This window comes from Melanerpes formicivorus, unplaced genomic scaffold (assembly GCF_026170545.1).
Source record: "Melanerpes formicivorus ecotype bairdi unplaced genomic scaffold, bMelFor1.0.p_v2 SCAF_100, whole genome shotgun sequence".
NCBI lineage: Eukaryota > Metazoa > Chordata > Aves > Piciformes > Picidae > Melanerpes > Melanerpes formicivorus.
Genome location: NW_027142452.1, coordinates 796,179 through 821,170, shown reverse-complemented (window position 1 = coordinate 821,170; position 24,992 = coordinate 796,179). Strand labels below are relative to the sequence as shown.

Genomic DNA, 24,992 nt, shown 5'->3' with positions numbered 1-24,992 from the left:
CACCCCACACCAGGGCCTCACTCCTGCTCTCACCCCACTCTACAAGATGATACTGGGATCAGAGCTCACATCTCCAGGGACCAAAACCACCTCCAGCAGGCAGCAGAAGTGCTGCTGGGGTCAAAGCCTCAACACCCCCAAGCAGCCTCAATGGATCTGCAGTTTCAGCCCAGCTGCCTGAGAGGCTGCAGCTAAACAAGGCCCAGAAGTCAACCCCCAGCTGTCTCCCACTTGCTTTGGGGTTATTTTCCACCCCCCCAGGATGGGACAGATGAGGGCAACTCTGTCCCCTGCTTGCTGTGCTGGGGAAGTGCAGCAGGATTGGTCCTGAGCAGCCCCAGGCTTTGGCACAGCACCAGCTGAGAGACAATCATCAGGGGAAGGAGCTGCCTCTCCCCAGGGCTGTGCCCTCACCACCCTCTGTGCTCATGAGAAGTGGGAGAGGACCTGAGAAGCCAGCCCCAGGCTTCCTCCTGGCACCCCCAGGGTGCTGCTGCTGCTTCAGCAGGGTCACAGCAGCCCAGGGCAGCCCAGCACGGAGCAGGCAAGGGAACCACTTGCTCTGGGAATCCCTGAATGGAGCAGGGAGCTCATCCTGCCCTGTGCTCAGCACTGCTCAGGCCACACCTGGAGTCCTGGGTCCAGCTCTGGGCTCCTCAGTTTAGGAAAGATGTTGAGCTGCTGGAAGGTGTCCAGAGAAGGGCAACAAAGCTGAGGAGGGGTCTGGGGCACAGCCCTGGGAGGAGAGGCTGAGGGAGCTGGGGTTGCTTAGCCTGCAGAAGAGGAGGCTCAGGGGAGACCTCATTGCTCTCTGCAACTCCCTGCAGGGAGGTTGGAGCCAGCTGGGGGCTGTTCTCTTCTCCCAGGCACCCAGCAGCAGAACAAGAGGACACAGTCTCAAGCTGTGCTCAGAAGGGCCCTGTGGGGATAGGACAGGGGGCATGGTCTGAAAGTGGAGCAGGGGAGAGCTGGGTTGGCCATCAGGAGGGAGCTCTGCCCAGTGAGGCTGGGGAGACACTGGAGCAGCAGCAGGGAGGTGGTTGAGGCCCTGGCCAGCCCTGCAGACATTCAAGCTCAGGCCCTGGGCAGCCTGCTCTAGCTGGAGATGTCCCTGCTGACTGCAGGGGGCTTGGGTAAGACCTTGGAGGGTCCTTTCCAACCCAGTGCCATCTGTGAACCCCTAGAGAACCCTTCTCTGCCTGCCACAGGGAAGAGCAAGGCACTGAGGGCTGCAAGTGTGGAAAGCCAAGGGGGGAGAGGATGCCAGAGCAGGCTGTGGAGCTGGATTCCCAGCTGGTACAACCCAGCCCCAAGGGCTCCCCAGCTGGCCTAGGAACACAGGGGAAGGGATCCCAGGCTTTGTAATCACTCCCCTGGCTCCAAACTGCTGGGAGCACAGCTGGAGAGGGCTGCCCAAGGGACACAACATCTGCAGAGAGCACTGCAGGAATCACCAGAGGACAGCAAGAGTCCAAGCTGTCCTTCTGGGATGCAGGCAACAGTTACACAGCAGCTCCCTCCAGCAAGGCTCAGGGCCTGGAGCTGATGGAGGAGAAGAGCTCAAACTCTTCAGCTCTTCCTGTTGGGAAGTTTGGGTTTGGCACTGATAAAACAACCCTGAAGAACTTCAACAGCCTCAGAGCCTTTGGGGTTGAAGCCCCACATTGACCTAGCAAGGCCTCACTTTGGTGAGCTCTCCCACCAGGACCTCTCTCTGCCCCACTGCTGCAGGCTGGGAAGGCTTCTGGACTGGCTCCATGGGGTGAGATTGAAGTAGGAACTGAAGGGGGGGGAAGGGGAGGGGAAGCAGCAGAAGCCAAAGCAGCTGGGCAGGCAGGCAGCCTCTGCTGAGCACTCAGAGTGCTCTAGGAGCAAGCAAAAACTTGTTCAAAGCTTCCAGCTTTAGGCCTTGCTCACTCTGCTCCTGGAGGAGAGAGATGACTAAGGAGCTACCAGGAGCATCCCTGGCACCCCCAGCAGGAGAGTGAAACCCCAACAATGAAGAGAGAGCTGTGGCTTTGGGGGGTTCCCCCTCCCTCCCCTTTCTATTGTCAGCCTTATGTAGAGCAGCTCCTGAGAAGCATCTCAGAAGCAGGCTGCCTGCAAGAGGCAGGGCTCTGGCTCTCCAGAGGAGCAGCTCTGGATCCTCAAGCCTTTGAAAGCCTTCCAGTGCAGACAAAGCAGAGCAGAGCCAGAGGAGCACAGCCCTGAGAGTGCTGCAGGCCCAGGCCAGGAGGGAAACAAGGGGGGAAAGGTTTCCTGTCCTTCCAGGGCATGGATCACACCAGCACTGCCTGGCCAGCCCTCCTCCCGTGGCCACCTTCAAGGCTAGCTGCAGGAGCTCTGCAGGTTGGCCATCAGGAAGTTCTCTGCAGTGAGGGTGGGAGGCACTGCAGCAGCTTGCCCAGGGCAGGGGTTCAAGGCCAGGCTGGATGAGGCCTTGAGCAACCTGGGCTAGAGGAAGGTGTCCCTGCCCAGGGCAGGGGATTGGAACTGGCTGAGCTTTAAGGTCCCTTCCAACCAGCCCAAAGCATTCTATGAACCAAAGAAATCTCCCTGGAGGGTCACAGAACCAGTCAGGGTTGGAAGGGACCACAAGGAGCAGCCAGTTCCAACCCCCTGCCATGGGCAGGGACACCCCACACTAGCTCAGCCTGGCCAGAGCCTCAGCCAGCCTGGGCTTAAACAGCTCCAGGCCTCAGCCACCTCCCTGGACAACCCATTCCAGGGCCCAACCCAAAGCTACTGAAGCAACTTTGCAGTGAGGGAAAGAAAACCAAACCAAAACCCCTCAGTCACAACACCCAACAAGCCCTGAGTCCCTCCCTGGGGTGGGAGAGGCCTTCAGGATCACGGTGTCCAACCCATCAACCAATCCAACACCACCTAATCAACCAACCCATGGCACCCAGCACCCCAGCAAGTCTCCTGAACACCCCCAGGGATGGGGACTCCACCACCCCCCTGGGCAGCACATCCCAGTGGCCAATCTCTCTCTCTGTATAGAACCTCTTCCTAACCTCCAGCCTAAACCTCCCCTGGCACAGCCTGAGACTGTGTCCTCTTGTTCTGGTGCTGAGTGCCTGCCTGGGAGAAGAGCCCAACCCCCAGCTGGCTCCAAGCTCCCTTCAGGCAGTTGTAGAGAGCAGTAAGGTCTCCCCTGAGCCTCCTCTGCTCCAGGCTGAGCAGCCCCAGCCCCAGGGAGCTCCAAGGAGCTGCTGGCAGCTCTGGGTTGCAGCTGAGCCTTAGCAGTGCCTGCAGGGGTGGCACACAGCAGCCTCAGGCTCCGTGAGCAAACTCTGCACTTCCCATTCCTGAGCTCTCCCAGCCTGAAAGGAGGGCACAGAGCAGGCATGGGGAGGGGAGGCAGCTGCCCAGAGCCACCCAGCACAGCCTCCTTGTCAGGGGATGCCTGCAGCTCCCAGGCAGCTGAGGTGAGTGCTGCCCTTCCAGCACCTCAGCTCTGCAGCAGAGAGCTCACAGCACCTGCTGCTCCAGGTCATTTCCCTCACAGGCTTAGGCCAAGTGCTGGGGTTTGCTTCTGCAGCCAGCCAGTGAGCACCACCCCCAGAGCAGAGCTGCTGCTTCCCTGCTCCCCCAGCCCTTGGTGGAAGCTTTGCCATGCTCCACTCAATCCTCTCAGGTAAGCCCCAGGCTGGAGGAGTCACAAATGAAAACCCAGCCTGGGGAAAGCTTCCAAGTGCCTCTGGAGCATTCTGCTGAGGAAAGGGTTGGTCAAAGAGCACAGCAATGGAATCCCAGAGTGGGGAGGGTGGGAAGGGAGCCCTGGAGCTCAGCCAGTCCAAGCCCTGCCCCAGCAGGCTGCCCAGGGTGACAGTGGCCAAGCTGGCTCACCTTGCACCCTTCCCTGAGTCCCACAGTGGTAGGGGTGGGAAGGGAGCCCTGGAGCTCAGCCAGTCCAAGCCCCCAGCAGGCTGCCCAGGGTGACAGTGGCCAAGCTGGCTCACCTTGCACCCTTCCCTGAGTCCCAGTGTGGTAGGGGTGGGAAGGGAGCCCTGGAGCTCAGCCAGTCCAAGCCCTGCCCCAGCAGGGCTCCCACAGCACCCGGCCCAGCAGCACAGTGCCCAGGGGGGGCTGGAAGCTCTCCAGAGGAGACTCCACAACCTCTCTGGGCAGCCTGCTCCAGGGCTCAGCAGCCTCACCCCAAACAACTTTCTCCTCCTGCTCAGATGGAACCTCCTGGCTTGCAGATTGTGCCCACTGCTCCTTGTCCTGTTCCTGGGCAGCAGTGGGCAGAGCCTGGCCCCAGCCTCTTGTTCCCCCAGCCCCTTTAAGCTCTGTGCTGAGCACTGCTCAGGTTCCCTCTGCCTGCTCTTCCCCAGCCCCTCTGGAGCCAGCCTGCTGCAGCAGGAGCAAGCCCAGCTGACTGCCCAGTCCCATCCCTTCCCCCTGCAACAGCCTCCCTGGAAATGCCATCCCCAGCACTCCCAAGCAGGGGAAAAACTTGTTTCAACCACAGAATGTCAACACAAGTCAAGATCAGCCAGAGAGGTGTCCTTTGTTTCCCCTCTCCCACACCCCTATCCAGAGGCTAGCAAACTGGGAGCAGCAAGTTTGGGCTGCAGGTCTGATCTGTATCAGCTGAGGGCTGCAAGGCCCTGAATGGGCTCCAATTGCTGGGCCAGAAACTTGCTCCACGCCTAAACAAAGCCACCTGCAAAGCTCTGCCTGCAAGCCTCAGCCACCCATTGTGCTCTGCACAAAGGCTGAGGGGATTCCAGGGGACAGAGGCAGGATGCTTCCCGGCCAGGGCAGCAGCAGGACATCTTCCAAGGCTTTTCCATCCCTCCAGGATTATTTTTGCCCCCTCCCCACACACACACACCTGTGTTTAACCCTTCCACTTCCTCTCAGCCTGCTCCCACACAGCAGGAGCTGCAGGCAAAGGCAGGATCAGGTCATGAGGAGGGATCCCCAGAGCTGGGGAAGCAGCTGGCTGCTTGGTGCAGCAGCATCTTCCATTCTCCTGAAGGGCTTTGTTCCCCTCTGGAAGCTGAGCAGCTGCTGAGCTGCTCCTTCTCCAAGGTGGGCTCCCTCTCACCACCAACCTCTGTGCCCCTCCTTGCTTCAGCACCCCCTGGAGAAGGGCAGGAGTCAAAACAGCACCGAAGAGGCCTCAGGGGCAGACACCACAACCATCTGGATCCTGATTTCAGTGACCAAAGCCCTCAGGCCCTCTCCCCAGGACACAACCCCCATTAAATATCCCCTGCTAAAGCAGAGTGAGGCCTGGAGCCCCGAAGCTATTCAGCTAAGATGGAAAGGGGGAGGCAGGGGGGAGGCCTCACCACTCAGCAAAGGGAGGAACAGAATGGTTTGGGTTGGAAGAGACCTCAAAGATCATCTAACTCCCATCCCCTCCTGCCAGACCAAGCTGCTCCAAGCTGGCCTTGAAGACCTTTCCCTGCAAGGAGCAGAGAAGACACTGTGGGAGCTCTGCTGTAGCACTGCCATGCAGGCAGCAGGCCCACAGCACTTCCAGGAGCAGACAATTTCAGCCCTAAAGCCACACTGCCAACAGAGTCCACTCAGCTCCCTCCCCCAGCAGGCCCAGGCTTCATCCAGGCACCAAGTAAAGATGTTTGGGCAGGCTGCTCACTGAGTTGCTCTAGCAGGAGCCACACAGCAAAGCCCCCTGGACATCTCAAAGGCAGGCCCCAAAATCCCACCTGGATGAGCCAGCTCAGCCAACAGTAACTTCCTGAGCAGCTAAAATGCACCACAGAGTCGTGGGGTGGTGGGGAAAGTGGTGAGCTCCTCTGGGTTCTGGTGGAGAGAGGCTGCCAGGAAAGCTCTGCTGGCACAGAGGCTTCATCTGAACCCCATGCAGTGCAAGGCCTGACCAAGCCATTCATGAACCCCCCAAAAGTGAGCACAGAGGCTCAGAGCTGAGGGCTTGCAGCCCCATGCAGTGCAAGGCCTGACCAAGCCATTCATGAACCCAAAGTGAGCACAGAGGCTCAGAGCTGAGGGCTTGCAGCCCCATGCAGTGCAAGACCTGACCAAGCCATTCATGAACCCAAAGTGAGCACAGAGGCTCAGAGCTGAGGGCTTGCAGCCCCATGCAGTGCAAGACCTGACCAAGCCATTCATGAACCCAAAGTGAGCACAGAGGCTCAGAGCTGAGGGCTTGCAGCCCCATGCAGTGCAAGACCTGACCAAGCCATTCATGAACCCAAAGTGAGCACAGAGGCTCAGAGCTGAGGGCTTGCAGCCCCATGCAGTGCAAGGCCTGACCAAGCCATTCATGAACCCAAAGTGAGCACAGAGGCTCAGAGCTGGGGACTTGCAGCCCCATGCAGTGCAAGGCCTGACCAAGCCATTCATGAACCCAAAGTGAGCACAGAGGCTCAGAGCTGAGGGCTTGCAGCCCCATGCAGTGCAAGGCCTGACCAAGCCATTCATGAACCACCCAAAGTGAGCACAGAGGCTCAGAGCTGAGGGCTTGCAGCCCCATGCAGTGCAAGACCTGACCAAGCCATTCATGAACCCAAAGTGAGCACAGAGGCTCAGAGCTGGGGACTTGCATGCCTGCACCTTGCTGCTCTTCCTCTCCTGTGCCACATCATCGAGCAGGTAGTGTTTGGAAGGCAGACAGACAGTTGGCCTTCCTCCTCCCACACTGCTCAGAAGGCAGTGGGCAGGTGGCTCCTGGTGCAGCTCTTCATCCCATCTTAACCCACATCACATTTAGCAAGGAATGGGGAGGAGGAGGCTCAGCTGATGAAGTGTGACACAGCCTTGCTTGTCCACCACATTCCATCTTCTCCCTCTCTGTGCATGAGCCAATGCAGATCTCCAAGACCCTCCCAGAATCATCATGGTCAAAGGAAGACCTCCAAGGTGGAGGCCAGCTGTGGAAGCAACACTGCCAAGCCACCACTAAACCACACCTACCCAGCCTTTAAATCCCTCCTGTGATGGGGCTGCCCTGGGCCAGGCCTTGAGGAGGAAAGACTTTGAGAGGAAGAAATTGTTCCTGACATCCAACCTGAAGCTCCCCTGGGGCTGCAGCTTGAGGCCAAGTCCTGTAGTCCTATCACTTCTTCCTCAGGAGAAGAGACCAACCCTGACCTGGCTCCAGCCTCCTTCCAGAGAGCTGCAGGGAGTGAGGTCTGCCCTCAGCCTCCTTCCCTCCAGACTAACCAACCCCAGCATGGAAGCTCTCTGCCCAACATGTGCCTCTCTGGGGCTCTGGAGGAAGCCACCAAGGCCCCCAGCAGCAGGAGCCTTGCCCTTGACCTGTTTAAACTGCAGAGCCCCCCCCAGGGGAACACACAGCAGCCCCCTGCCAGCCTCACAGCAGCACCTGCTCCCCTCTGCCCACCCCAGCAGCTGCTTTCAACCCACCTGACATAAACAGATGGGACAGGGATGGGCCCAGCCTGCACCTGGAGAGCATCAAACAGCAGCACTGTACCTGCTTCATCCCCCCCCAGCCACAGCACTGCAGAGATAAGGAACTCCAAGAGCCCTCTGACCCCAAAGCCACACAGCAGGCTCACCACTGAGCTGAGACCTTGGGAGCTCTGCACAGCAAGTCAAGCCCCTTTTCAAACATCCTCAGGCCTCTTTCCTGGCACCCCCCAGCTCCAGCTCCTCTTTGGAACAGAAGCCCTTTGAGAGACTCAGCAGCTGCTCCTCATCTCAATGGGATCCTCTATTATCAGAGCAGCTGCAGGATCAGACCCCGGATCACCCCTCAACTCTTCCTCTAAACCCTCCCCCCAACCCAAGCCAGAGCCACAGCAACCCCCAGCAGCCAAGCAGCTCAGAGGCAGCAGAGCCAAGCCCTGGCTTTCCACTCTCAGCTCCCCTGAAGGTGGGAGCAGCAGTGTCAGATGCTGACTCACCAGGAGCCCAGTTTGCACTCAAACTCTGCCAGTTTGCTGCTCGCAGCTCCCACACACGGGCAGGGAGCACACCGAGCCTTCCACACAGCAAGGAGGCAGAGAGCAGGGGAAACTTCAACACCTCCCAGAGTGTCCCTGAAATGACTGTGATCAAGAGGAAACAAAACCCAAACCTCCTAGAGCCTGAGCAGCTGGGGGGAAGAGAGGCAGGAAGGGATGAAGAGCAGCAGTCCTGGTTCATCTCAGCACAGCTCCAAGGGGAGCTGCAGGGGAATTCACCAGGCTCTGCAGCAGGGACAGCCCAGAGAGCCCTGGCAGGCCTGGCTCTCCTTTCTCTGAGAGCTGCTTCACCTCCTGACATCTGAAGCTCCTGAGTGATTGCCCTGCTACGAGCAACTTCACCTCGATTTGGGCTGGCTGCTGAGAGGGGAGCAGCCAGCGGCACTCGAAGGGATTCATTTCATGAACCTGTTTCAAGTGTAAATGGAGCAAAAAGAGAGCTTTTGAACAGCTGCTCTGATCAATACCGACCCCGCCAGCGGCAGGAAGGGCCGGGAAGCTCAAGCAGTGAAGTGCAGGATGCTTCGGGAAGGGTCATTAACCCTCACGGCGGGACGGGCTGCAGCGCTGCCCTCCGCAAAGCGAATCAAGCGGCTCCTGCCCCCGAGGAGAGCCCAGCCCTCCAGCTGCCACCCCCCCATCGGCCGGCCCAAAGCTTGCCAAGCGCTTCTCCCTGCTCCACCAGCCTCTCTGAGCCCACGGTTAACCCTCAAAGTGGTTTCGTTTGCTATTGGAATTCCTCCTGGCGATAACGGGCGGCCAAGCAAGGGCCTGACACCCAAACGCAGCCCCGCGAACAGCCAGGGGCGGTTAGGTGCCTAAAGAACAGCCAGAGGCGGTTAGGTGCCTAAAGAACAGCCAGAGGCACTTAGGTGCCTAAAGAACAGCCAGGGGCGGTTAGGTGCCTAAAGAACAGCCAGAGGCGGTTAGGTGCCTAAAGAACAGCCAGAGGCACTTAGGTGCCTCAAGAACAGCCAGAGGCACTTAGGTGCCTAAAGAACAGCCAGAGGCACTTAGGTGCCTAAAGAACAGCCAGAGGCACTTAGGTGCCTAAAGAACAGCCAGAGGCACTTAGGTGCCTAAAGAACAGCCAGAGGCACTTAGGTGCCTAAAGAACAGCCAGAGGCACTTAGGTGCCTAAAGAACAGCCAGAGGCACTTAAGCACCGAAAGAAAAGCCAAAAACTATTATTAGCTCCCCCCCCCCAAATAAAAACCCCAGAAGTTATATTTAAAGAAGCATTCCTGAAGGGGTCAGGAAAATCTCGGCAATGTGATTGAGGGCCGACTGCTATCAGCAGAAATCAAACGACTGCTTCCCGACCAAGCCGCATCGGCTGCGGGCAAGGCAGGGCTCAAGGCTTTGGGGTGCAATCGCCTCCAAAGGGCCAGCTCCTCGTCACAGGAAGCCCCAAGCAGCGGGCCGGGGGCAGCCCCCCGGGGAGCCCTGGAAGCCCACAGGGCGCAGATCCAAGCCGCTGCCTCGCGTGGGCAGCCCACGGGCAGCACTGTACGCGGCTCGGCTGTCCCGGGGCCGCGCCCCACGGGGTGCAGTTCCCCTTCGCTCATTGCCTTCGGTGCCGTGACCCGCTCCCCCGTCCCGGGTTTGTTTTGGCCCCCTCCCCTGCCCCGGATCTCGCACTTCTCTTTCACTTCTGCCCAGGTGAGATGCAGGAGGGGAAGCTCCCGAGCACGCAGCGCTCTTTGCCTAGCCCGGCGCTGCCTCTGCAGCCCCCAACAGGAGGGAGGTGGTGTCGGTGCGCACAGCACAAGGTGGAGCGGAGCTCAGCCCCGTCCCAGCCACTGGGCCCCAGAGGGGAGAGCGCTCCCCGGCGGGGGCACGCTGCGGAGCGGGTCGCACCAGGGCCGGGCCCTAGGAACCAGCGAGGAGGCCCTGGGTGCTGGTGCGGACGCTCAGCCCGGGCCCGGCCATCGACACGGGGTGCAGGGAACACGCGTGCTCCCCGCGAACCCGGCTGCGCACCGGCGCTGCCCGCCTCCTCCCGCCGTTACCTGCCCGACCCCCGTCTCCACGGCGCTGCTGCAGCTGGAAGGGGACGGTGGCACGCAGCGGCTGGGGCCCTCCCGTCCCGCCGCGGCAGCCGGAGCCGCCGCCCGCCCCCGCCATGCCCGACCCGCACGCGACTCCACTCCGCCGCACTGACCCCCCAGCCCCGCCGCGCCGCTTATCAGCGCTCCGGGGGCGGGCCGGCAAGAGGAGCCCGGCGCTCATTGGGTGTCCGCAGCCAGCCGATCCGCCCTCCGTTAAGGGCAGCCAATGAGAGCGCTCTACAAGCACCTCCCCCGCACGCGCTGCTACAGTAGCTAATCACGAGCGCGTGAACGATTACCAGGCGACGCCCTCCGCGCCACAGCCAATCCCAGAGGAAAGCACCGCCCAAGCCTCGCCCTCTCTCCCGCCCCCGTGGGGGTGGCAGAACCAATCAGAGCAGCCGAAAAGCAGACTCTAGTGAGGGGGACCAATCATAAGCCTCGCTAACACCCCACCCCCTTCACCGCGAACACCAATCAGAGGTGCCCCACAGGGCTTGCGGCCCGGTTTCTCTTTCACCTTGGGAGGGAGGAGGCAGGGGGCGGGGACAGGGACGGGAAAGCTCGGCCCGGTGCTGCCGGTCCCGATACGGCCCGGCCCGGCCGTGACGCCACCTCGCCCCGCCGCGGCCTTTTCCCAGAGCTCAGGCAGCAGGAAACGCAAGGCCCAGCCAGCCCAGGCCTTTTTCGACCCCCGGGGAGGCAGCAAGGCCGCGTTCTGTCCTCCAGAGATGAAGGAAAAAGGCAGAGAGAAGCGAAAGAGCTTCGAAAGAGTCGAGATGAAGGCGCAGGTCCGCAGCGCTGAGCTCTCGGTCTCCCTTCCCAGGGCCTTAAAGAAGCTCCCCCCCCCCCCCCCCCATCAAGTTCTGCTCTAAGCCAAGTGAACGTTGGCAGCTGCTCGCCTTTGAAAGCGAAAAACCTGCTCCAGGAAGTTCTGCTGCAGGTTGTGACTGAGCACACTTCCAATTTCTGTACCCCTCAGACACCCAAAATTCAACATCTCTGACCACAGCCCCTCCTGGGCCGAGTTTGGTGTGAAACAGAGCTGGGAACAGGGGAAATAAAGACGCTGGGGCTGGGTTTGGTGCTGGTCACAGCGTGAGCAGCTCTGCCACACACAGCTCTGGGGTGGCAGATGTGGTTCCCCGGGTGGCTGAGCAGGTCCAGGCCCCCTGCAGGATCTGACCCATCCCTACCAGCCTCAACAGGAGGAGGGGGATGAAGAGCTGACCTGGGTTCCCTCTTTCCTGACCCCACCACATGCCTCTGACCCAAGGGAGCTTTGCTGAGCTCATCTTTCCAGAACATTCTGTTCCCTTCAGCATCTTGCAGAGGGACCTTTAATAAGGGCCTGGAGTGACAGGCTGAGGGCTGATTCAGGTTGAGTGTCAGGAAGAAGTTCTTCCCCAGGAGGGTGGTGAGAGCCTGGCACAGGCTGCCCAGGGAGGTGGTGGAAGCCTCCTGCCTGGAGGTGTTTGCAGCCAGGCTGGAGGTGGCTGTGAGCAACCTGCTGTGGTGTGAGGTGTCCCAGCCCATAGCAGGGGGCTGGAACTGGATGATCCTTGGGGTCCCTTCCAACCCTAACAATTCTGTGATGGCTTCAGACTGGAAGAGGTTTGATTTAGATTGGCCATTAGGAAGAAATTCTTCCCCATAAGGGTGGTGAGGCACTGGAACAGGCTGCCCAGAGAAGCTGTGGGAGCTCCAAGCCTGGAAAGTGCTCAAAATTGGGCTGGATGAGGCCTTGAGGAAACTGATCTGGTGTGAGGTGTCCCTGCCCAGGGCAGGGGTTGGAACGAGCTGATCTTGAAGGTCCCTTCCAAACCCAACCCCTTCTGTGGTGGTGTCAACCTGCAGGATTCCCCTGCTGTTAGCAGAGAGGGACAAAAGCACACAGGCACAGCCCTGGCTGTGGGCCCAGAGAGGAGGCTGCAGGGGAAGATGGCCTCAGCAGTGGTGGTGGTCAGAGCTCTGGACAGGGCCATGGGACAAATGGAACACACAGGATGTGTGGTCACCACCAGACCATGGCCTTCAGCATCACATCCACACAGCTGTTAAACCCCTCCAGGGATGGAGACTCTACCACTGCCCTGGGCAGCCTGGGCCAGGGCTTAGCAACCCTTTTTGAGAAGGAATTGTTCCCAATGTCCAACCTAAAACTGCCCTGGTACAGCCTGAAGCCATTTCCTCTTGTCCTGTCCCTTGTTCCCTGGGAGAAGAGACCAATCCCCACCTCACTCCAACCTCCTTGCAGGGAGCTGTAGAGAGCCACAAGGTCTCCCCTCAGCTTCCTCTTCTCCAGGCTGAACACCCCCAGCTCCTTCAACTGCTCCTTCCCAGCCCTGCTCTCCAGACCCTTCACCAGCACTGTTGCCCTTTTCTGGACCCACTCCAGCCCCTCAACATCCTTCTTGGAAGTGAGGACCCCAAAACTGAACCCAGTACTCAAGGTGTGGCCTCCTCACCAGTGCTGATGCTCTGCCTCCAGGCACGGCAGCTCCGTGGGGTTTGGGAAAGGAAGCCTCTGCCCAAGTGCAGAGGGTGGGGCTGATCTATCTAGCCCAGGAGCCTGGGAAGCTGGGGCACGGGAGATAAGAAGAAGGGGAAAGGCATGAGGTGGCAAAGCAGCCTGGGCTTCAAGCCAAGCTGTGTGGAGAGGAGGGGACAGTTGGTGTCCCCCCAGCAGCTATCTCGGTGGAGCAGCGCTCCCCATCCTCTTCCTGTATCGCCTGCGCTCCAGGCCGCCTGCTGCTGCTGCTGCTGCCCACGTAATCAGGCACCAGATGGGAGCCTAGACAGAGCCATCTTCTGCTGCTACAGACAGCCTAGGGGCAGAGCTCCTGGTGGTGTGCCCTGCAGTTAGGGGAGGAAGAGACAGAATGTTCCTCTCGATGGAGGCAGAGATGAGAGCAGAAACCGCAGCTTTGGTCATTAGATCTCAGCAAACCAACCAACGCCACCCGTGGGACCCAGCAGCCTTATCTCTCCCAGCAAGGAGTGCTGCCAGATCTCTGATAAGCTGCGAACCCAGCCACGCAGGGAGACACCAGCAGCTCTGCCCTGACTGTCCCTCGGGGTAAGGGAACCTTCCAGAAGAGCAGGAGTGCTCAGGGCACCTCTGAGAGTCAGCAGCAGTCCCCAGGGACGGCTCGGGGATTTCTCTCTTCACTTCGACCTCACCAATCCAAAGGGGAGTTCTAAACTCCAGAGCCCATCCTTCCTGAAGGGATCCAGTGGATCTCAGCTAGTTTGTTGATCTGGGATGAGTGGCTGACATCCCATCAGGCTGTGCTGGCAGCCAGTGAGATCTGGGCAGAGGGGAACCTCATGAGATTCAGCCAGGGCACGGGGAGCATCCTGCCCCTGGAGAGGAACAGCCTCCTGCACCGGGACAGGTGAGAGGGGACCTGCTGGGAAGCAGCTCTCTGGAACAGGACCTGGGAGTGCTGGGGGACAACAAGACGTTCCCCATGAGGCAGCAACGTGCCCAAGAATGGTGCCCTGAGGTTCACTCAGAAGAGTGTGGCCAGCAGGTCAAGGGAGGCTCTCTTCTCCCTCTGCTTGGCCCTGGTGAGGCCTTCCCCAGCTCCCACTGCTGCGACAGGGTAGCAAACCAAAGCCAGCTGAGCTTGGAGACCCCTCTGCACACAAACACTTCTCCAAGCCAAAGACTCTGCCTGAAAACATCTTCTTCCCAAGCCCCAGAGCAGCTCTGCACCTTGGGAAGAAGGAAAGGAGTTTAGGAAGAAGAGGGAGAAAGAGCACTAGGGAGGGAACTACCAGAAGAAGAGGTGCTGAGGAGAACAGAGACCTGCACTGGAAACCAGAGGAGAGTTCTGAGCATGTTCTCTCCACCTCCCCCCCAGGTCTCTGACACAGCTCAGCTCTTGTGGGAACCCTTCCATTCAAATTCACCTTTCAGTTTCTCTGCCACACTGTGAGCTGAATCCCATACTCACAGCTGGAACCCACCAAAAATAGTCCCTCCTCTGCCCTGCTCTGTGTCAGCACACAGGAGGTCACACAGCTGGGCCCCTGCCTGGGCTCACCACAGCTCCTGCTTTAAATACAGCCAGAAATACTGAACCCCCCCCAAACCCCCCCAGATTGGTTCAGCACCACCAAGCCAAGCACCAGCTCTGTCTCAAGGCCAAGTTTTGCTGTCACCAAATGCTTCTCCCAAGGTTTAACCTCCCTCCCTCCCCATTTTGCTGTGGCATGTAGGAAGAGCCAAGGAAAGCAGCAGCTGTTCCCTATCAAGTGGGCTACAGCCATCCTGGCACAGCTGAGCTGCACAGTATCAGCCAGCCAAGCCTAGCTGCACCCAGAGCAGGCCTTCCTGGCTCCTTCCCCACCCAGCTGGGAGCACTGGAACATGAAAGCTGCCCCAATCCTGCAGGCAAGGCTCCAGCCCAGGCTGTGCAGCCACCCCCCCAGGATCAGGATTCCTAACCCTGTGCTGCACAGGGGCAGTCACCACAACCTTTTACAGCCACTCAGGGGCTGCAGGTCAAGGATCCAACTTCTTATCTCATTTCCATCCCTTCTGCAGCAGCCTCTGTAGCCTTCTCACCCTGCCCAGGATTCCTGACCTAGCAGGGTGCTGAGAGTCTCAGAAAGCCAGTCATGTCATCCCTGCTAGCAAACATCACACCACAGTGATCTCCTGTCTCTCCTCTCCTGCAAGGGCAGGCTAGAAGAGCTGGGGGTTGTTCAGCCTGGAGAAGAGGAGGCTCCAGGGAGACCTTCTGCTGGCTTTTCAGTACTCAAAGAGGCAGATCAGAAAGCCAGGGACAGGCTTTGGAGCAGGGCCTGTTGTGACAGGACAAGGGGGGGTGGTTTGGAATGGGAAGAGGGAGGTTCAGAGTGGAGAGAAGGGAGAAAACTGTTTGACCCTGAGGGTGGTGAGAGCCTGGCCCAGGCTGCCCAGAGAGGTGGGAGATGTCCCACCCCTGGAACCACCCCAGGCCAGGTGGGTTGGGGCTGTGAGAGCAACTTGGCTCCAAGCTGGGGATGTCCCTGCCGACTGCAGGGGGTTGGATTAGCTGACCTTTAACAGGTCCCTTTCCAACCAATGATTCCATGCACTCCATGGCTAAGGACCAAGCTCTTCCCTGTGCTCCCTCCAGTCACCTTTTCACACTGGCCCACTCCTCCCATTCACAGGCACACAGGAGGAGGGTTTAGAGGCCAACCCTTCCCCACTTAGACCCCTCTGAGCCCACCCTAAGCCACCCACCCTGCTTTAGCTTTATGCCAGTGTCACCTGAGGCAGTGACAAGCAAGTAGGAAGCATGTAAGGCTCTACAGCTGCCACTGCCACTGCCCTTCTGGCCCAGTGCTCAGGTCCTAAATGAGATTACACTGCTGGCTGCTTGCTCTGGGTAGGAGGGAGACAGAGCTTAGATTTAAAGCCCTGACCAGCTGAGCATGAACGTGGAAGATCAAAGGGTCACTCAGCACACAAGCTAAGCCTTCCCTCATTGTCCTTGAACAAAATTCCTCTCCCTCTGAAGCTGTGGAGTGAAATGCCTGCCTGTCTGCCTCCCACTCCTAGCCCCCAGAGAGAGAAGGCTGCCTGGCACTGCTGGGCACTTTCTGCCCTCAACTGCTTGGAGATGAAAAGCCCTAAAGAGCAGCAAGCTGAATGGAACTGCAGCTTGTTAGAGGAGACCCAACAGATGATGCAGCAGGCCCAGCCAAGCTGTTCCACAGTCTGGTCATGCTTGCAGTGAAAACAGTGGGAGTTTGGGGAGCAGAGCAGAGGGAGACCTTCAGAAACAGCTCATTTTCCCCAAGCCATGGAGAGGCAGGAAGCCTCCACCAGTGTGAGTCACCAATAGAGCAGACAGAAAAGAGGGCACTTCAAAGTGCTCCCTGGTGCCCAGCACTGCCAGCAGCCCAGGGGAGCATGCCAATGAGAGCAAGGGCTGACAAATCAATCCACAGCAGGCAAGAGAGGCTCAGAGGCACAGCCAAAGGCTGCCTCCTACCTGCTCCTCTGCTGCTGGGCTTCCCTCTCCCCTCTGCACCACCCAGCTGATCAGCCCACTCTGACCCAGCAAGGATGGAGCTGATCATCTTTTGGGGGATCCCTTTCATCCTCCACTTGCAGAGGGTTTGGGACATGGCTTCCTAGTTGAGTTTTGGAGCAGCATTAGAGCTGGGGGCACTCAGGGCAACCCTCTGCTTTCAGGGAATCAGAACAGGAGCTGGGTTGCAAAAGACCTCCAGGATCATCCAGTCTCTGACTCTGGCAAGGCTGCTGCTAAACCATGGCCCTCAGCACCACCTCTCTGAGACACTTCTGGGGATGGGGATTCAAGCACCTCCCTGGGCAGCCTGTTCCAGGGCTTGACAACCCTCCTGGGGAAGAAATTGTTCCTCATGCTCAACTTCAACCTCCCCTGGGGCAGCCTGAAGGCCATTTCCTCTCATCCTGTCACTCACTAGGCAGGACACAAACCCCCACCTCACTCCAACCTCCTTTCAGGCTGGTTGTGCTCCAAGTGACACACAAGGGCTGTCTGCAGGAGGACTCAGCTCACCTAGAGGACACCAAGACCTGAGCTCTGTGCTGGTAGCTCCCACTGACCCCAAGGGATGATCCTGTTCCTCACCCCATGCCCAGCCACAAGGACTGAGGAGACTCAGGGAGATTGCCCAGCACAACACAGGCTGCCCAAGGTGCAGAACACTGCCCACAACAGAGGGTCAGCATGCTCAGGGGGAGGTGTTCCAGGAAGCTTTGTGTTTCCAGGAGAGGCAAACACTTGGACTCTCAGCTTGCACACACTCCCAGCACAGTGAGGGTTGGAAGGGACCTCTGGAGCTCCCCCAGTCCAACCCCCCCAGCAGCTTGCCCAGGAGCACAGTGAGGGGGTTGGACTCTCTCCAGAGAAGGAGACTCCACAACCTCTCTGGGCAGCCTGCTCCAGGCCTCCAGCACCCTCACACCAAAGAATTTCCTCCTCCTGGCTTCCAGTCTGTACCAGCTGCCCTTATCCTGCTGCTGGGCACCACTGATAAGAGCCTGGCCCTCTCCTCTTGCCTCCCACAGGCCCTTTAGCTCTTGCTGAGCATTGAGCAGGTCCCCTCTGGGGCTGCTCCTCTCCAGGCTCAATGGCTGCAGGTCTCTCAGCCTTTGCTCCTCACAGGGATGCTCCAGTTCTTCTGGCTCTAGCTGAGCCAGCAGCTGCAAGCCTGGCAAAGCACAGAGGCTGTCCCTCTAGTGCCTGCCCCCAGACTGATGAGGAACCATGACCAATGTGATGCAGGGGAAAAAGCAACAGTTCACACCAGGGCTGTACTTGGCCCAAGAATGTTATTCCCTCACAGCTAGGAGGAAGGCCCAAGGCAACCAAGCTCCTGAAGCAGTGCTGCTGGACCTCCCCAGAAGACTGGGACCTGTGACTTGGGAAGCAGAGGTAAAGCAAGCTGGGTGGCAACAACTGGCCCAGTGTCATGGGGAAAAAATGCAGACACTGAAGGGAATAACCTTCTTGGCTCAGCCCAGAGCTCAGCAGGCCAGGCCTTCATCTGGGAAGAACCTTTCCCCCCCCTCCTTCTGTGAATAATTACAAACCCAGGAGTTTCAAAGGAAATCAGCAGCTCCAGCTGGCACCTCACCCTAGGCACAGCCAGCCTGCAGCAGCAGCACATTCTGAGGGGACACAACCCCCCTCCCCATCCAAAAGGGCAGACAAACTTCTCCAAGGAAGGCCAAGTGGGCTGAGGGAGAAGGATCAGAGCACAAGCTGGGGTGAAAGTCACTGCTCCCACCCTCTGCTGGGCTCCTTGCAGCTGGGCCCTCCCAGCCTCCATCCAGTTTCAGAGGCACCCTCCCTCCATGCTGCACTGGGAACTGGCCCTCAGTTTGGGGTTTCTTTGGCTCTTTCAGTGTGGAGGCACAGAGCTCATCAGTCTCCTTGGAAACCAAGGCAGAGATAAGCCTCCCTGAACAGGGGAGAAGCTGGAAAGCAGCCCTGAGGAGAGAGCCTTGGGGGTGCTGGGGGAGGAGAAGCTCAGCAGGAGCTCTCAGTCTGCACTTGCAGCCCAGAAAGCCAAGCAGAGCCTGGGCTGCAGCAGGAGAAGTGTGGCCAGCAGGGCAAGGGAGGTGATTCTCCCCCTCTGCTCAGCCCTGGGGAGACCCCACCTGGAGTACTGCATCTAGTTCTGGAGCCCCTATTCCAAGAGGGATCTGGAGGGGCTGGAAGGTGTCCAGAGCAGGGCCAGGAGGATGAGCAGAGGGCTGGAGCTGCTCTGCTGTGAGGACAGACTGAAGGAGTTGGGGCTGTTCAGGCTGGAGAAGAGAAGGCTCCGAGGTGACCTCATTGTGGCCTTCCAGTATCTGCAGGGGGCTACAGGAAGGCTGGGGAGGGACTGCTCAGGATCTCAGGCAGTGATAGGACTGGGGGGGATGGAATGAAGCTGGAGGTGGGGAGATTGAGGCTGGAGGGGAGGAGGAAGTTCTTCCCCATGAGAGTGGTGAAGCCCTGGGATGGGTTGTCCAGGGAGGTGATTGGGGCCCTGTCCCTGGAGGTGTTTAAGGCCAGGCTGGCTGAGGCTGTGGCCAGGCTGATCTAGTGTGGGGTGTCCCTGCCCATGGCTGCTCCTTGTGGTCCCTTCCAGCCCTGCCTGATGCTATGACTCTCTGATATTTGCTGTCAGAGTCATCCCAGTGCTCCCAGCAGTGGTGTTGCTCAAGGTACCAAACTGGTAGCAGTTTGATCTTCTCCAGATCCTTTTGCACAGCTCTGCTTCTCCTACTTCAGTTCTTAGGGCTGCTGCTTTCCTTGGGCTCTGGCTGAGCTTCCACTCCATCCACCCTGTACTTCTGGGTGACCATTCCCTGTTACCTACTTCCTGTTTTCACTGTGGATCTCAACATCCTGGGGATACTCAAGGTGAGGCTGCCCAGGGCTCTGGGCAGGTGGAGGATGCCCCTGCTGACTGCAGAGGGGGTTGGACTGGGTGAGCTTTGGAGGTCCCTCCCAACCCAGACCATTCTGTGATCCTAAACTGTTCCCTGAGGCACAGAATGCAGTGCTCAGGGCCCACTCCTCAATGAGTGGAGCAAGCACAGACAAAGCCTGTCCCTACCATACCCACACATAACCTGTTCCTAACACAGCCAAACCCTTCTACCACCAGAGGGATTCCTGTCAGCTGGGAACTGAGCTGCCAAGCCTGTGGCTGGCTGCCCCCAGTCAGCTTCGAGCCCCAACTGCCCACAGGATGGGCTCAGAAGTGCCAAGCAGGACCAAGTTTCCCCTTCACTTCCCACAGGCTGTCAGCCTGGGTGACAGATGCTCCTGACACCTGTGGAAGCCTGGGTCATGGGGCTGACCAGCAGGAGGAGTCTGCCTTCAAGGAAGCATGCAGTGGGCCTTGGTTGCTTAGGAAGGGGAGGCATGAACCAGCAGTGCCAGGCATGAACCAGCAGTGCCAGGCATGAACCAGCAGTGCCAGGCATGAACCAGCAGTGCCAGGCATGAACCAGCAGTGCCAGGCAGCTGGAGAGCACTGCCTAGGCTGGAATGCATTAAAGGAGCAGATCCCAAAGCCAAGAGCAGACAAGAGCCCCCCCCAAGAAACAACCCCAACCCAACAACCCCTTGGGGCAGGAACAGGATGCTGATGGCACCACAATCTCTGCCCCATCAACAGGCTGCAGTCCTGCCAGGGCAAAACACACTTTGGCTGCAACTATTGAGTCATCAGATTAGAGGATGAGACCCAGGGGAGGGAGGGAGGGAAGCAGGAAGTGTGGCTATACTCAGCTGGAGCTCTGTGAAAAACTTCTGCTTGCAGCACAGCTCAGATTGGATCTTTTCTTCCATTACAATTTAAAAGAGAAGCCAAAAAGGAAGGGGGGAAAGAAAGGATGTAGGCCAAACTGGCTTGACCTTGGTCCTGATGCCAGGAAACACAGACTCCACTCAGATGTCTGCATGCCAGAGCCCTGGGGAAAGAGTGAGCACATGGATTGGGTTCAAGTTTGCTGAAACAGCCCTGTCCAGCTGCAGCTGGGGGTGTCCTGGGAGACCTGCAGCTCAGAGCATGCTGCCTGGCCACAGCTCCCCACACAGGGGCTGCAAGTCAGCTTCCTTCAAAGGCAAACCAGCTAAGGGCTTGGATGGGAGCACTCTGAACTGGGTGAGGAACTGAGCCCAGAGAGTGGTGGTGAATGGTGCCACAGCCAGCTGGCAGCCTGGCACCAGGGCTGTGCCCCAGGGAGCAGTGCTGGACCCTGTGCTCTTTAACATCTTCATTGATGAGCTGGAGGAGGGCACTGAGTCCATCAGCAGTAAATTTGCAGCTGACAGCAAGCTGGGGGCAGGAGTTGAGCTGCTGGAGGGTAGAGAGGCTCTGCAGAGGGACCTGGACAGGCTGGGCAGAGCCCAAGGGCAGGAGATTGAACACATCCAAGTGCCAGGGGCTGCACATTGGCCACACCAACCCCAGGCAGTGCTGCAGGCTGGGGGCAGAGTGGCTGAGAGCAGCCAGGCAGAGAGGGACCTGGGGGTGCTGGTTGATGGTAGGCTGAACATGAGCCACCAGTGTGCCCAGGCAGCCAAGAAGGTCAATGGCTGAGGCCAAGATGCTGGAAGGTGTCCAGAGAAGGGCAACAAAGCTGGGGAGGGGTCTGGAGCACAGCCCTGGGAGGAGAGGCTGAGGGAGCTGGGGTTGCTTAGCCTGCAGAAGAGGAGGCTCAGGGGAGACCTTCTTGCTCTCTGCAACTCCCTGAACTTCCCCTGGCACAGCTTGAGACTGTGTCCTCTTGTTCTGGTGCTGGGTGCCTGGGAGAAGAGACCAACCCCCAGCTGGCTCCACAAAGCCCACAGAGAAGAGGACTCCTTTACCTTGCACTCATCTGCTGAGAGGTTGTGATAGAGAGGACATCCTGATATGGAGAAGTGTCGCTCGTGCTTTCCAGTCAGGTGACCTGCAAAGGATCACAAACAAAAGGCTTTCAGCTTCTGAGCACAGAGAGGCTGAAAGGCTCTGGCAGGAGGGCAGAGCCCCCCCAGCAGCTTCTGCACTGCCAGAGCCCCCTTCAGGTACTGGAAGGCCACAATGAGGTCTCCTCAGAGCCTTCTCCTCTCCAGACTCCTAGGGTCACAGAGCTGTTTAGGCTGGGCAGGGCAGCTGGAGCTGAGCTGAGCTCTGGGAAATACTGGAGGAGACCCTGAGGGGGAAGCATTGGCAAAGGGGCTTGCAGTGGGGGCCAGGGGTTGGGATCCCCAGGAGCAGGGATGGAGGAAAGCTGGGACTCCAGCTGCTGCTGTTAGGATCACTCATGGGAAGCAGCAGGTTCAGCTGCAAGAGGGAGCCCTGGGTGCTCTACACCTGCTCCAGCAGGGGGGTTGGACTGGAGGGTCTCCAGAGGTGCCCTCCAGCCCCTTCCAGGGGGGATTCTGGGGCTCTGGCTGGGCTTGCCTGCTGCTCAGCCCCGAGTCCTGGTGCCTGTGGCTCTGGTGACACGGTGTGCTGGTGGCAGTGACACATCCCAGCGCTCCTCACCCCCCCCCGGCGCCGCTGCCTCTCTGCCCGGGGCAGCTCCCCAGCCCAGCAGCCCGCAGGGGCTGAAGCAGCGTTTCAGGCACTGACACCCAGCGGCCGCGCAGCCCGGGGGGCCCTGGGCGCCTCTCGGCCGTCACTCCCCCCGGGGCTCTGCAGGCTCCCCGGGGCTGAGCCCTGCCTCACGGCCAGGGGCTGCACAGCCCTCACACACACACAGAGCTTCACCTCTGCCACCAGCCTAGCTCGGGGCTGGGGCTGAAGGGGAGCAGCAGCAGCAAGTGCGACCCTGGCTTCCTGCTCCACTGGGAAGGAACACACAGAGGGAACAGCTCCTACGAGCTCTGCTGTGCTAAGAGCATGAGAAACCTTTGCACTGTGAGGGTGCTGGGGCCCTGGGGCAGGGGGTGCTGGAGGGCCCTGGGGGGCAGGGGGCGGCTGGAAGAGCCCCTTGGGGGCAAGAGAGGGGCTGGGGGGCAGGGGCTGCTGGAAGAGCCCCTTGGGGGCAAGAGAGGGGCTGGGGGGCAGGGGCTGCTGGAAGAGCCCCTTGGGGGCAAGAGAGGGGCTGGGGGGCAGGGGCTGCTGGAAGGCTGTGGAGTTTCCTTCTCTGGAGCCTTTCAAAACCTGCCTGGATGAGGCCCTGTGTGACCTGCTCCAGTGATCCTGCCCTGGCAGGGGGCTCCACTGGATGATCTTTCAAGGCCCCTTGCATCCCCTAACACTCTGTGACTCTGTTGACCTGCTCCAGGTGATCCTGCTCTGGCAGGGGGCTCCACTGGATGATCTTTCAAGGCCCCTTGCATTCCCCAACACTCTGTGACTCTGTTGACCTGCTCCAGGTGATCCTGCCCTGGCAGGGGCTCCACTGGATGATCTTTCAGGGCCCCCTTGCATCCCCTGACACTCTGTGACTCTTTTGCTCTTCCAAGAGCAGGAGCCAGCTTAGCAGCTGCACAGGCAGCTCCCCTCCCCCTTCCCCTGCAGGCTGAACCCTGCAGAGCTGTGTCAGTCCAGGCTGACAGCACCCAGAGCACCCAGGCTGCATTAACACTTCAATGATCAGGAGATAAGCCAGCAGGAGGAACTGGATCCTTGGCTCCCATTCAAGCACTGCCACCTCTAGGAAAAGTTCTTCACCACCACCCACTCCCTGCTTGTTTTGTTTTCCCACCAACATCCTGCTACTGGGAAGCCACACAAACGACTGGAGTCACACACAAGCTTCAGGAACCACCTTCAGGCAGCTCCAGTTAATGTTCCAGGCCTTCATCTGAGCCCTCACAGAAGGCAGCTGGGAAAGGGGAGCCTCAGCCCTCAGGCAGCTGGGGAAGGGGAGCCTCAGCCCTCAGGCAGCTGGGAAAGGGGAGCCTCAGCCCTCAGCAGCAGGCAGCTGGGAAAGGGGAGCCTCAGCCCTCAGGCAGCTGGGAAAGGGGAGCCTCAGCCCTCAGGCAGCTGGGAAAGGGGAGCCTCAGCCCTCAGGCAGCTGGGAAAGGGGAGCCTCAGCCCTCAGGCAGCTGGGAAAGGGGAGCCTCAGCCCTCAGGCAGCTGGGAAAGGGGAGCCTCAGCCCTCAGGCAGCTGGGAAAGGGGAGCCTCAGCCCTCAGGCAGCTGGGAAAGGGGAGCCTCAGCCCTCAGCAGCAGGCAGCTGGGAAAGGGGAGCCTCAGCCCTCAGGCAGCTGGGAAAGGGGAGCCTCAGCCCTCAGGCAGCTGGGAAAGGGGAGCCTCAGCCCTCAGGCAGCTGGGAAAGGGGAGCCTCAGCCCTCAGGCAGCTGGGAAAGGGGAGCCTCAGCCCTCAGGCAGCTGGGAAAGGGGAGCCTCAGCCCTCAGCCCTCAGGCAGCTGGGAAAGGGGAGCCTCAGCCCTCAGCCCTCAGGCAGCTGGGAAAGGGGAGCCTCAGCCCTCAGGCAGCTGGGAAAGGGGAGCCTCAGCCCTCAGGCAGCTGGGAAAGGGGAGCCTCAGCCCTCAGGCAGCTGGGAAAGGGGAGCCTCAGCCCTCAGGCAGCTGGGAAAGGGGAGCCTCAGCCCTCAGGCAGCTGGGAAAGGGGAGCCTCAGCCCTCAGGCAGCTGGGAAAGGGGAGCCTCAGCCCTCAGCAGCAGGCAGCTGGGAAAGGGGAGCCTCAGCCCTCAGGCAGCTGGGAAAGGGGAGCCTCAGCCCTCAGGCAGCTGGGAAAGGGGAGCCTCAGCCCTCAGGCAGCTGGGAAAGGGGAGCCTCAGCCCTCAGGCAGCTGGGAAAGGGGAGCCTCAGCCCTCAGGCAGCTGGGAAAGGGGAGCCTCAGCCCTCAGGCAGCTGGGAAAGGGGGAGCCTCAGCCCTCAGGCAGCTGGGAAAGGGGAGCCTCAGCCCTCAGCAGCAGGCAGCTGGGAAAGGGGGAGCCTCAGCCCTCAGGCAGCTGGGAAAGGGGAGCCTCAGCCCTCAGGCAGCTGGGAAAGGGGAGCCTCAGCCCTCAGCAGCAGGCAGCTGGGAGGTGTGCAGTGGAGAGCAACGTTTCACACCCTGTCCTTCAGCCTCTTCCATGCCAGCAGCTCTGCCACCGAGTGTGGCTGCTGGCAAGGCCCAGCTGTGCCCTGCCCCAGCCAGGCTTCAAGCTGAATGTCCTCTTTCCACCCCAGGCAGGTTCCATGTCCTTCAAGTACAGGTGAAAGGGGAAGGGTTGGCAATCCACAAGCTCTTTGAAACCTTTATGGCTCCTGCCTGCCCCACACTTGCAGGAGGGCCCTTCAGCAGCTTGCAACAGATTCCCTTTGGGGAGACCTGAGCTGTGCCTCACACACACCAGGTGCTCAGGCTCACCCCTCCCTCTTCTTTCCCCTCTCCTTTGTTGCAGGGCTTTGTTCCCACTCCTCTTGCCCTTCCAGGGGATGCTCCCTCCCTGGAGGGAGACAAGGCCAGCCTGGATGAGGCCTTGAGCAACCTGACCCAGTGGAGGTGGCACTGCCTATGGGCAGGGGGATTTGAACTGGGTAACCTTTGAGGTCCCTTCCAACCCAACCCATTCCATGAACCTTTGCTTCAGTTCATCCCAAACTGACCTTAAATGTCTCAAGTCACTCTACTGGCTTGAAGATCATCAGCCCAGCACTAGATTGTGGGCTGAGAGCATCAAGTTCATCAGGCCAGCACTAGATTTGGGGCTGAGAGCATCAAGTTCATCAGGCCAGCACTAGATTTGGGGCTGAGAGCATCAAGTTCATCAGGCCAGCACTAGAGTTTGGGCTGAGAGCATCAAGGTCATCAGGCCAGCACTAGATTTTGGGCTTCAGAGCATCAAGTTCTTCAGGCCATCTGCTTATTTGCAACCAGGATGCCACTTCCCACTTCACATACCACACATACTGCTTGCCATTCCTCTCTGCCTGGGCAGAAGCAGAGGTAGTTCATCTTGACTTCTTCAGAAGCTTTGCCTGTCCACATTTCCCAGCAGCCTGGATGGATCTAGGAGCAATCACGATCTGGAATGAGGAAAGTGGCATTATTTGCATGAGTAA

The 24,992-nt window shown here is 59.4% G+C and overlaps 1 protein-coding gene across 6 annotated transcripts in view; it reads right to left on the bottom strand.

The window, feature by feature from the left end:
* Positions 1-24,992, bottom strand: part of FAM117A (family with sequence similarity 117 member A) — a 37,598-nt gene that overhangs the window by 11,150 nt on the left and 1,456 nt on the right. For 2 of the 6 annotated variants that reach the window (XM_068166358.1, XM_068166357.1), the window contains exons 2-3: positions 24,832-24,956; positions 20,854-20,936 (exon numbers count right to left, since the gene is read on the bottom strand). Coding sequence is in view for 3 of the 6 variants with exons in the window: in XM_068166357.1 (XP_068022458.1) it covers positions 20,854-20,936; positions 24,832-24,850 (102 nt within the window). In the remaining 3 variants the exon portion in view is untranslated. Of the gene's footprint in view, positions 1-9,946; positions 10,086-12,453; positions 12,561-20,853; positions 20,937-24,536; positions 24,957-24,992 lie in introns of those variants that run through there. The other 4 variants (XM_068166359.1, XM_068166360.1, XM_068166356.1 and 1 more) reach the window with 4 other exon arrangements.